At 45.1% G+C, this 12,598-nt stretch overlaps 1 protein-coding gene and 1 pseudogene across 1 annotated transcript in view; one reads left to right on the forward strand and one right to left on the reverse strand.

Annotated features, from left to right (window-relative positions):
- CCDC6 (coiled-coil domain containing 6) overlaps nucleotides 1-12,598 on the forward strand; it is a 109,398-nt gene that overhangs the window by 31,199 nt on the left and 65,601 nt on the right. The window contains exons 2-3 of the mRNA XM_055001363.1: nucleotides 3,760-3,909; nucleotides 10,252-10,380. Of these exons, the coding sequence (XP_054857338.1) occupies nucleotides 3,760-3,909; nucleotides 10,252-10,380 (279 nt within the window). The remainder of the gene's footprint in view (nucleotides 1-3,759; nucleotides 3,910-10,251; nucleotides 10,381-12,598) is intronic.
- LOC129344590 (cysteine-rich PDZ-binding protein-like) lies at nucleotides 1,833-2,126 on the reverse strand (annotated as a pseudogene).

Raw genomic sequence — 12,598 nt, forward strand, 5'->3', positions numbered from 1 at the left:
GGTTAGAAGGTGTTGGAATGCCTTACACAGTTGGGATGATCATGAACTATCCGATGGAATGGTTTCCAAGAAATCATGTTTCTTTGCTGCTTTCATTTCTGCTTCAGAGGCCCTCCAGTGGGTTCTGTAGCATGCTCTGTGATCTTCCACGTGAGTTTTCCACCAGTGTCTTTCTAGACATCTTCCAGTCCTCTTTAGGTCGGCCAGCTTTGTGGTAAACCGTGGGGCTGGCTTCCATCCCAAGGGCCAGAGGGGTTGACAAGGAGCAATGGTGTCAGTGGCTTCAAGGAGTTTTGCGTTCCATGCTCCTGCAACATCTTCCAAGGAGCATGTGTCTGGAATTCTAAAATCCCCCAAGGCATTTTGGATTCTAGAAGAGTCCATGAGCCTTTGTGGGCAGATCATTTTAACTGGATCCCCCATTTTGTGGGGTGTTGAGGCCATATTCACTTTTGCCTTCAGCAGATGATGGTCTGACCACAGTTCAGGTTGAATCTCTAACATTAAGACTTTCCCTCAACGGCTCAGTGCAAAATATTAAGTCGAAGGTGTGGTCTCTTTCATTTGTAGGTCTTGTCACTATTTGAGAGAGGCCCAGGAGTGTCAGGGAAGCTATAAATTCCTGGGCCAGGCCTCACTTGGAGCACTCCGCATGGATGCTGAAGTCCCCCAGAACTACAAGTCTAAGTGTCTCCAGCACCATATCCACTAGCAGCTCTGCCAACTCAGAAAGGGTGCTTAATGGGGAACTGTGTGGTCTGTAAACAACCAGGATACCCAATCTACCTTTAATTCCCAGAGACAAGAACATGCAGTCAATACCAGTTATAGCTTGTACAGAAAGTCTGTGGAAGGACTCATGGAGAATAACCCCTCCTCCTCGGCCTCCATAGCGAGGTTGGTGTAGGATTGCATAGCCAGGAGGAGTTAGTTGAGACAGACACACCACGTCATTTTCCTGTATCCACGTCTCTGTTTGACAAGCCGTACCAATTTCCTCTTCCTGCAATACCCCAGCAATGTATGTAACCTTGTTCCTAACAGATCTAGTATTGCAAAGTATTAGTGTAGCAGGGGAGATGGAAGTGGCCCCATTGTCAGCAGGTGGAATGCTAGAGTGGTTAGATAAACAGTGAACATTGTTGCTTGATACTTGTTGCCTTTGGTAAATTTCACTTCCATATCTACCATCACCCATCTGCACGTCAGTAGTAAATTCACCAGATACTTTGCACCTCACAACCACATATTCAACCACATATTAAAATATACATACTAGTGGCCTCTACTCAGGCTACAACTGTGGTATATTTAAGCAGGCAGTGACCAGCAGGTTTTGCATCCATCCTTGAAACAGTACATACCCTCTCGTGTCCTCCGCCTCATGCAAATGATGTATGTTCTTCCAGCTGCGCACCCCAGGCTAAGGGCTAAGAGCCTTTGTGCTTTTGCTCTTCAGCTCACACCTCCCTGCATGAGACTCCAGTTAAATCACCAACCCACCCAGCAGTACCTGTGGAGGAGACAGCGAGGTGGAAGGCAGGGCTTGCATCCCAATGGCTACCAGCTGCAGATCAAAGGGATGCACTCCAGGCAGCCATCTGGCCCTCAGCGAGGTCTCCTCACAAGCAAACCTCCTTGTACAAGGCTTTATAGTAAAAGTAGCACAAGCATTAGACCATTTTATAGCTAGTTTTAAAGTCAGAGGTAAAACCGTGTCACTAAAAGCCCAAGTAAATTATGATCCTTTCAGCATTTTGCTCAAGTTCATAAAATGTGTTAACTGTTTTTAATCTTAAAGGTGGTGAGTAAGAAGAGTTCATAGTATGCAACTACACAGACATTTGCTTGTAGTTTTTTATATCCAAGACCTTCTTTCCACACATTGAGCAGATGCCCTTTTTGTAAGCACATCCTTAGCAGTAGTAAAAACCTGACTGGGGAACTGAACTTTTACATATTCGGCATAGCACAATTTTTGTTTGCCTGTAAGGATCAAACCTTGCCTTCTTTGATGTCAATGCTTTATTTTCATTTAGTTTTCACCCACCACTTTCTGTAGTGTTTCGTACACCATCTTTCCATGTATCAAGTGTAAGTTTCTTCTCACACTTCTCACACATCATGACAACAAAGCCCATGTGCCAAGAGAAAGAACCAAGGACCCCCCTCCCCCCCCAAGTTTCAAGAAGATTCAGTCCAGGGATCCAGTTCTGCATGCCCCTGAACAAGGGCCAAGCCAAGCCAAACACACAAAGAGCAATCGGCCACCCCACAAGAATGACCCAAACCCAACAGACCCAGATAATTCCAGCACAAATTACCTGGCGGCTGCAGGAAAAAACCCAAGGCACATACTCACTTGTAGCCGTTTTCAGCAGCATTTTTTCCTTTGGCTTTTGGAGGCTTGGGAAAAAGGAGGGGAGGGAAGCTGACTCTCAGGCAGCAAGTTGGGGGGAGAGAGCTCTGTCCAGTCGCAGTGGTTCTCTCAAAGACCATCTAGAGGAGAATCAGAAGAGGGGAGGATGTGAACTCGCTCATTCACACTGACCTTCAGCTGCCCTAAGTTTGCTGAAGGAGCAGGCCGCTTCTTTGCTTGGGTGGTCTCTCAGCCGTGTGATCTGTTCGTGAGCAGGGCAATGCCTGGTAAGAATATTCGCAGAAGTCAGATTGGTAGCTTCTGTGAAAGCAGAGCCCCAGAATGTTTGCTGTTTGCAGAAGCAGCTGTCCGAACTTTACCTAGGGTTTTTAGGAGGCTGTGTCGTGGGGAACTGAACTGTCTGTGCTTCTGCAGAGCCTCCGTACCATCACCTCACATTGTACTGAAAGAAATGGCACTGAAATATATTTAAATAAATGGTACTGGAGAACTGCTTTGTGTTTATATGATGACTAGGGGTGTGCACTGGGGAAATATTCAGAATAATCCAGAAGCAAGCTGCTTCGGGTTCGGGTTATCGGAATCGCTTCGGTATGCTTCGTAATGATTCCGAGCATACCAAAGTGAGACGCCCACCTCCTCCTTGAGCCTGCTTCCCCCAATCCCAACTCCACTTACCTTGCCTGAAGGCCAGAGCAGGCGCCTCCGCCGCCGCAGTGGTCAGCAGGGTGGCGGGGAAGGCTGCAGCCGGTGCCTCCACCACCCACAGCACCGCTTCGGCCTCTGAACCGGGAACCCGAAGCGCACACCCCTAATGATGAATAGTAAAATGCCTCTCCTAATAAGAGAGGTAAGAGATATAAGAGAGTCTGCATCTTTGTTGCATTTTAACTGGCTGAAATGCATTCTGATCTGGTGACTGGAAATTGCAGTTTGTGTGCCAAAATAGGTTTCTGGAGACAAATCCTTGGTATATACTTGGTATAGAAATACCTGCTGAGGATTTAAAAACATGCACTCTCTTTCTAGGAGCTCAATTGCTGCATGCACAGCCCCATAGATTTTTTACTTCAGAGTTGCATTGGATAATCCATGGCAACTGCTACTAGGCATTGCTTTTCCAACGAAGGTGCCGTAATAAACTTTCTAGATCACAGTCTGTTTATGAGTCTGGTGGATAGCATTGCCATCTTCAAATGTATTGATGGGGGCAAAGTCGCCACACTTTGGTCTTAATCTTGGTATCCAATATCTTTTGAGCTTAAGTGACAAACAAAAGAAACATAGAAAGCTTTAGAGAATGATCCATTCCACCACAGAAAAGTTTGTGTTTTGAGTTTTTCCTTCTTACAGCTGTTTTTAAAATCTTTCTCTTACAGCAAGCAAGAGCAGAGCAAGAAGAAGAATTTATTAGTAATACTTTGTTTAAGAAGATTCAAGCTTTGCAGAAGGAGAAAGAGACACTTGCAGTGAACTATGAGAAGGAGGAAGAATTTCTCACAAATGAACTCTCAAGGAAGCTGATGCAGGTATGTAATTTTTAGCACATCTTTTCAGGGAAGGAAATACAGGATGGATTTGGAAGGAAGGTGGTTGGATGGTACATTTGAAAGCAGAGAAAGGAAGCACTTGGTAAGTACGAAGAGGAGGAGACACGGGTAAACATGATGTAGCCTGGTACAACTGTGCATTCTGATCCTACTGCATTAAGTGGTGCTTGTTTCCGAATAAAGTTACAACTTTGGACTTGCTTATTTCTGACTGCTGTGGTTAATACATTGATTTGGACCCTATTGTACTGTAAACAGAAAATTCCCATAACCAGTTTTTGCCTCTTCCGTCTCACTGTAGCCTCCTAAGGCTCCCCCCACCCCCTCCCCCGCTCCCAAAGACCGCTCACAGCATGCTCCACATCTTTCGTGTGGTAGTTTCTGCTGCTTTCCACTTCCAGGTTGCCCTTTCAGTTCTGCATTCCACATTGTTCCCAGGACTCCCTCAACCAGCTGGAGCAGCTTCTCAGCTGGCCTAGAGCACTGCAGCGGGCAGGCAGTAAAAACTCCTCTCCTGCAAATTCATTCAGTTTGTGCCTTGATAGGATTTAATCCCATGTTTTGTAAGGAAAGGAAAGCGTAATTTACTGTGGTAATTTATGTATATAACATAACACTAGTAGTAATCTTGTTCAGAAAATGCTGGCCACACTTCCCTCTGGAAATGGAAGTGGGTTTTTTTACTAGCATATGGCTTTCCTGATAACCTATTTACAATATATGTTTTACAAGAATTTTACTGACACAGTTTGAAAGGTTGTAGGCTTATTTAAGATCTTAGAGCGTTTGAAAATTTTTGCATATGCATAAATCACCCAGCCACTCAATTGTGCTCTGCAGAGAAATAACTGCTAACTTCTGTACAGTGAGCCATCTATCTCCTGACACTATAGTGGGATGGGGACTTTGCACATGTGTTGATGGCTTGGAAGTTCATCGCCATGACTTCTGTGCAGGCCCTCGTGGGTTCTGGGCGTGCCCAGGCCATCCACAGACACACTAAAGCTCCTCGAGGCATGAGATGCTGGTCCAGCCTTTCTGTGTGCCGCCCCCCGCCCGCCCCCCCCCCCCCCCGTGCGGCTAAAAAAGAGGAGTGAGCGGTTCCCTCTCCCAATTCTTCTTTGGCCGCTGCTGAAGAATGGTGTCTCTTTCTCTGCTCCTTAGACCCATTTTTGAATGAGAGTTAGAAATGCTCCCGCTGTGGGATGAAGATGGCCCAGTCTGATAGCCATGATAAATGCCTCTTCTGTTTGGCGGAGGCCCTGGCGCCATGAAGCGTGTGGTCTGTAAGCAACGCACACTGGAAGCATGCCCTGAAAGGCCGTCAGGGCTGAAAGCAGCACTTTGGAAATCGTCCCTGAAGGGGTCTACCCCATTGAATCAACAGCCACTGAAAATGAACCGCAGTGTCCTGAGTGGGCCTTCTTGGTTCTGCCATCACACTCTGCACCTGAGAGGTTCCATAGACCAGTTAGTGTGCTTGGTGTTGTCTTCAGTTACTCCTCAATGCTGGTCAGAACTGCCTACTAAAAAGGCAAAATTGAAGACCAATTGAGAAACCTTCATCCTTGAAGTCCCATAAGAGGAAAAAATCTTCTTCAGATCCAGTCACCTCCAATTCTAGGGTCTAACTCCAAGAAAAAAGCTCTTCCTCACTTCCATCTCTGTCAGAGGGTGGGATACCCAAAGTCACTGAGACACCAACAGCCATTTCCACGTTGCCACTGTCCCCAGTCCTGCCCACGGAAAACCATAGACATTTTGCAGTTCTATCTGATACTAATAATAACCCAGTGGAGCTAGCATGGCTTCATAGATGCCATCGGTTCCAGTATTCGCCTTACAGTTCCCCTTATCATCATCATTAAGCATATTGGAAACTGCTCATCCCGAACTAGCCAGTTACTCATAGACATGCATGGTTCAGAACCATAGCACTAGCCCCTCACCATAGGATGCAGGTTAGAAGGCCGTTATCAGCCACGGCTATTGCCTAGAGTTCAAGATAACCCCTCTAGATATTACACCTCTGTCCAACTCTCTGCCTCCTCCCACTCTGCTCATAGAGGATGTAGAGGCATTGATAGCAAAGGGAGCCATAGAACAAGTTCCATCCATCTGCACAGATGTCATTTTCTCCCATTATTTTGTATAGACAAAAAATCTGCGACTTCACTCCCCTTTTCAGACCTCTGCTCCTTAAATAAGTTCATAGTGTTCAGAAAGTTTAAAATGTTGTATTTAAGAGAAGTTTTATCCCTGTTAAAAGTTCAGTTCGCTACTGTGGATTTAAGATACGCATATTTTCACATTTCAATAAATAAAATAATAAAGTTATATGTAAACTATCAATACAAGGTTCTCCCTTTTGTGCTCTTCTCTGCCCCTTGTATCTTTACGAAGGTCATATCAGTAGTGATAAGTTATCTCAAAGAAAAGTGTTGCAGCGGTGACCGCTATCTCGATGATTGGGTAATACTGGGCCCAACCACAGAATCACTGTCCCAACACATCTCTCTCATTCTGAACATGTTTGATCAGCAGGGTCTCAAGGCCAATCTGGAAAAGTCATGCCAGGTTCCCCAGGACAAGGTGTTTTGGGGGGCGCAGTCCTAGACTCCTCTCTGGGCCTTGCCTTTCCCATTTGAAATGAACATTTTCCAGTAGAGAGGAAATTTTCTGGGGAAAGAGGAAAGCTTTGAACCCATTGGCTCTATGAATAGCAGCACTTATTTTATGTTTAACTATACATCAAGAGTAAATACTTTGCATACAGTAAATTAAGTAAAGTTGCATGATTCCGGATGGTGCCTCACTTCTGCAGGCTGAATGTACACGTTGCAGCCGTGGCACAGAGTGGTAAGCGGCGGTACTGCAGCCCAAGCTCTGCTCACGATCTGAGTTCGATCCCGGTGGAAGCCGGGTTCAGGTAGCCGGCTCAAGGCTGATTCAGCCTTCCATTCTTCCAAGGTCGGTAAAATGAGTGCCCAGTTTCCTGGGGGTAAAGTTTAGATGACTGGGGAAGGCAATGGCAAACCATCCCATAAAAAGTCTGCCGAGAAAACATCATGATATGACGTCCCCCCATGGGTCAGTAATGACTCGGTGCTTGCACCTTTTAGCTGTTCCTTTTAATTTGCATGTAATTTGCATGTAATTTCCTTTTGGAGCATCTTAGGTTGATATCATTATGTTGTTGACTGTAGGAAAGCGAACCAAGAAAGAAATAAAAAAGCTTTTCCACAGCTACATAAATTCAAGATATAATCTCTCAAGTAGCGGGCTTTGAAAGCAAAAGTTAGTTGAGTTAAAAGAGGATGTTAAAATGATTCTTTAGTTTCCTTGGGTTTTGAGTCCTTGCTCCATTTATTTAGGCTTTTTTTTTCTTCATTTTTTTCAAACTTTTATCATTTTGCCACGTAAGAAAATGTCTGCCGGGGACACTGAAACTATGATTTAGAAGATTCTGTATCCACAGAATCTTCATTCACAGAAGCACAGATTGTACAATATGACACAGATTTGCTTGAGTTGCAGCTCTATGGACCTCAATCACAGTCATGGATCCTGTGACCCGCATCACACCACAGATTCTGGAGACTTAAAGATTCTTAGGTGTTTGAAAGGTGGTTGCAATTTCCCCAGCAGACCACCCCTGCCCCAAGCGCAGTTCTTGAGAAAATTCCCCCCTTTAAGTATTTGGAAATACATGGATGGAGACAGGTCTGTGTATTGCTCTTTCAGGTGCATTCATACAAACTTTCAGAGCCCCTGGTTGTTGCAGCCTCACGGCATCCCATGATTGTTCAGCAAAGTGACTCTGAACCAAAACAGACTAAACGCCTGGCACGTGGAGGGAAGTGTCATGAGAAAGAACCTCTGCCAGGGAGAAGAGAGATCCCCCCCCCTTCTTGGCTCCCTCAGCAGCCAGAGGGAGCCAAGCATGCAGGCAGTGGTGAGAGGGAGCTGGCAGCGGCGATCGGCTCCTTGTCCCTCTGCGCCCCCCCCCCCCCCCCAGCACGGTCCCCTTGTTCCCCTAAATGCATTTGGCAGCCAGAGGGGGCCGAGTGCACTGGCGGCGGTGGCAGCAAGAGGGTCAAGGAGCCTGTTGCCACTGCCAGCTCCCTCTGACTGCTGCCAGCACAGTCGGCTCCCTCTCGCCGCCGCGAGGGCGCTCGGCTCCCTCTGGCTGCAGAGAGCTCTTCCTCTTCTCCCGGGGAGAGGTTCTTTCTCACTCTCCCTCCTGTGGAACCTTGCGGGAAACTGATGTGTGTCATCCATGCATTAGGCTCTCATCTGTTTTGGCTCTCCTTCACAATGCCTGAGTGTGCATGCATTGTGAAATATTTGCTGCTGTAGCGTAGGGTGCTTAGGGTGTTGTAGCATACAGTGCCATTGAGGAAGCTTCAAGAAGGTCCGTCCCGTCCCCCCCCCCCCCCGTGCAATTCAGTGGCCACCAGTGTGAGAGCTGTAGATCAACCAGTAGCAGCTTGACTGGAATTTCTCACATCAGCATAATTAATGTTGTGGCCAAAAATACACTTGACGTATCAGCTTTTGAGTTTTAGTGTAAGGGTGTATTGATCTGAAATACCCTTAAACTGAACGGCATATTCCTTTAAAGCATGTTTGCCCTCTTAAGAATATTTATTCAGATCCTCACCTCTCTTCTCAGAACAGGCTTTTGTTGAATAATATCATGTCATAACCAGGCCTGTAAAATGAGTGGATGGTGGTTTTAGTAACTCTGTGTGCTTATTGGCCTGTTAAGAGCACTTTGTTCACTCAGCTTTATGCAACACAATGATTAGTTTCATAGGTAATGTATTGCAGAAACACAGTAAGGAAGAAATGGCCTTCTAGCAGACCTCTTGAAGTCTGAATTCAAGCTCTGTGCGCAAGAGAGAGACTCACTTTGTGGACCTTACTTTGCTTTGCTTGTTTTCTGTTGATATTCTCTGTGTGTGGTTTGATTGTCTTGTCTTTGTATGTGCTACTGGGTTTGAATTCTGTCATTCATTAGAAACCAGTTAACTAGCCACAGCACATACAGCTCGTACCCCTAAAACATAATTCTGCATATTGGAGTTGCACCTGCTGCTAGTTCTTCTCAGTGACTGAGGCTAGATCTGTGTCCTAATCATATGTATTCAACTAACTGCTTTTCTTAAAACTTCCTTCCCGGTATCTTTCTCAGTGTTTCTTGGTGCTCTTAGAAGCTGGAAAAAGCTGAGTGTGCTTCCACACTTGCCAAAGCGTGCTGTGTGTAGGATGTCAACACGATGCTTCATATAAGCAATTGTCACATCTCAGGGTCAAACCAAACAAGGCAGGAGCTATGGATTAAAAGTACGTTGAAACGGTGCAAGGACCTGATTCACATCAGAGCGGTGCAGGGGGAGGAGTGAGGTGTTAACCTCTCCACCACCTCGCGCGGTTTCACTGACTGACAGGCCCTTCTCCCATGTGCTGTATTGGTCCTTCAGGAGAAAAAAGGCGAGGCTCCACCTTGGGTTTAAAAGGCTGTAAAAGTGTTTTAAAAGACATTTGGAAGATCCAGTTGCGAGTCTTCATTGCCATGTTTCATCTTGTTTTGACCCTCATTGTGGGAATAAAGGCTGGACAACACTAGAAGGTGCACATGTAAGCAGGCACCAAACTTATTCTCGCAGAGGAATTACAATTTTTTAGTAAAATCTCCCCTTGGAGGAGGTGAGTGTAAAAGTCTTCAAAAGAGCACTCACTTGAAAAGGGTTTTCAGAAGGCAGTCCACGGTGACAGCAGGCACTGTGCCCCCGGCCACTTCTTAAACAAAGCAGGGGCTAAAAGACCACCCAGACCATCCACTGATTCTCCACTCACCTTTCAACTCCTGGCCGGGGCGGGGGCCCTTTATCCCAGTCTTTCCTAATGGGAACTGCAACAGGAGGAGAGTATTGTGGGCTAATGGGCTGGTCTAAAGGCCAGATGAGGAAACCCTTTGGGGGCCGGATGGAGCTCTCTGTGCCTCCATCTGCCTGTCTCAAATCTCCGCCTTTAAAAAGCAGGTTTCTTCTAAGCTGTGGTTTATGCAATAGACAATATTTTAAAGACAAAAAGTCAACTTTGTCCTTTCAAAATATACGGAAATATTCTTCAGTCTCATGTACTTTGTTATGCATGCATTTTTAGTTTGCTGTGTTAAGCCAATGCTGGTCACAGTTAAATGTTCAGATCAGAGTTAATGAAAGCTATTAAGGTATGGATGAATTGGTTTTTATCATTCCCATTGTCGTTTGAAAATGCTTGTGTCTTAGGATTCCCTGTCTCTCTTGGTTACAGCTACAGCATGAGAAGGCTGAACTGGAGCAGCATTTAGAACAGGAACAGGAATTCCAAGTGAACAAACTGATGAAAAAGATTAAAAAACTGGAAAACGATACCATTTCAAAGCAGCTTACTTTGGAGCAGGTAAATGTGTTTTTATATTGCATTGCATTTGTTGATGGTTAACACTCTGGATTTTTAAAAAGTACTTACTAGTGTGAAACAAACAAAAAAGAAAAAAAAATGGAAAGACAGTGCTGGCGACAAAAACACTTATTGGTAAACCTACACATACACTTCTGTAAAAAGTTTCCAGATATTTAAATAGGTCCATATGCAGTTGCTGTCTGTATGCAACATGTTCAAATGTTGATAAGTTTATAAGGTCCTAAATCCAAGAAGTGGGCTTCTGTTTTTCCAGTGTTGTAAAAATACAAGCCTCTTAGCAACTATAGGGGACCCAAAGAGTCCACTTCTGTTGACCATCAGTTAGCTTCCAAGAAACAGGCAAATAGTTTTAACAGCACATTAACATCCTTAAAAGTAAATGAATATTCTAATACAAAATTAATGTGGGTAACAACTTCTTCCCCAAAGGGCTGAATGATTGGCCATGTCCGAAGCATGTACTTAAGAGATGTGTCTTTTAAATTACACCACCAGCAATCAGACACTTTACTTAATCATTTAGTAAAAGGTGCTGTGGTGTCCAAGAAACCTTAAATATAAGTTTTTTGCTGAATAAGTTGCAGCAACACGTATCAGGCTTAAATCCATTGCTTTAGCAGAATGGAGGCTGTAGCTCATTATTCCATTCCTCTCCAAGACATTTTGTACCACGTTTATTGACCAGCATCAGATATTTATAGACCGATACTATAGGTTTCATTTTCTGGATTGATTCAATAAGAGTTTCTGAAAGTGGGGAAGATTGTGAAACACTCAAAGCTTGCCAAAGCTTTAACGACATGTTTGAACACCAACAAATGTGGCAATTGTAAATATTGCCATTCAGCAGAAGTTGGCAAATCATATTTAAACCTCAATTAAGAAAATGACAAAAACTCATCATCATAACCTGTCAGTTGACGAAAGATAAAAAGTCCCTTGTTTCTCCAAACCTTCCATAAAAAAGATTTCTTCCCAATTTTTTCCCCCCATTTTTTTAAAATTATAATCCATTTTTAAATTTGGATTGGACCATGTTAGTTTAGTGGCATCTTAGAGAGCATCAGGATTTTCAGAGTAGAAGCTCTCAAGAGTCAGAGCTCTCAAGAGCTTACACTCTGAAAATCTTGTTGGTCTCCAAGGTACCACTGGAGGAAAATCCTGCTGTTCTACTGCATACCAACATGGATACCCACTTAACTAATGTTAGTTTAGTGTTTGAGAATGGGTCAGATTAATATTATGTGCCATACTTCTCTAGCTGCAGAAATTACAGGAGGAAGAAAAGCCATTTTAACGTAAGTAGACCGTAATGCAGGGGTGTCAGGTGTATGGGCCGCAGACCAGATCCAGCCCTTCCAGCGCTCGTATCTGGCCTGCGAGCAGCTGAGAGGCTGGAGGCTGCTCCAGAGTGTGAGCAGGACATGCACAGTGAGGTCACAGCAGCTCGGAGCTCACTGGCTGAGGCTTCTGGCTCCCAACCCAGGCTGTGAACTGCAACTCCCACAATGCTGCATGCCAGGGGCCCTGGTGCGGGTGGGGCAGCTTGTTCAAGTTGCCATAGCGCTGGGGTTGGTTGAGAGCTGGCTGGGTGCCAGATAGTTGGAGCTGGAGGTGGTTGTAAGGGATGAGAAAGGGCGAGTTGGTGCTGGAGTGGAATCACCAGGCCTGGATGGGAAGAGCATGTTTGTGTGAATCTAGTACAGTTCTGGTGAACAGCTGGGGTGATCTGTGGTCGAGATGGTGTGAATGTCCATGTGGCTAGAGATGGGGGGGGGGGGCTGCAGTACAATTAGAAGTAGGAAGACTGTGTTGGGGATACAGCCCTGACGTTGGGTCCTTTTTATTAATGATCCTCTCTTGGGAGTAAGGTTCTAGTAAAGTTAATAGGACTTCCTTCCCAAGAAAGCTGCAATTCGGAGTGTGCTCACTGGGGAGTGAAGCTCATTGGGTGAAGTGGGAGTGATAACCCGGTCCTGTGCATGTTTAGTTAGAAATAACTAAATTATTAGTTAGAATTGTAAATGTTCACAGTTCCTGAATCTTGTGGGGCAAGATGCAAGTCGCTAAAGATGACAGCCGCTGCTGGTTTTCTCTGATCTGGGTTTCAGGAAGGCTGCTGAAGCCGTGGGAACGTAGGTAACCAGAGGGATTTCCAGTATAGACGTGGGTGGTACACAACGCTTCAGTAATA

Source organism: Eublepharis macularius, chromosome 17 (genome assembly GCF_028583425.1).
Source record: "Eublepharis macularius isolate TG4126 chromosome 17, MPM_Emac_v1.0, whole genome shotgun sequence".
NCBI classification, from domain to species: Eukaryota; Metazoa; Chordata; class Lepidosauria; order Squamata; family Eublepharidae; genus Eublepharis; species Eublepharis macularius.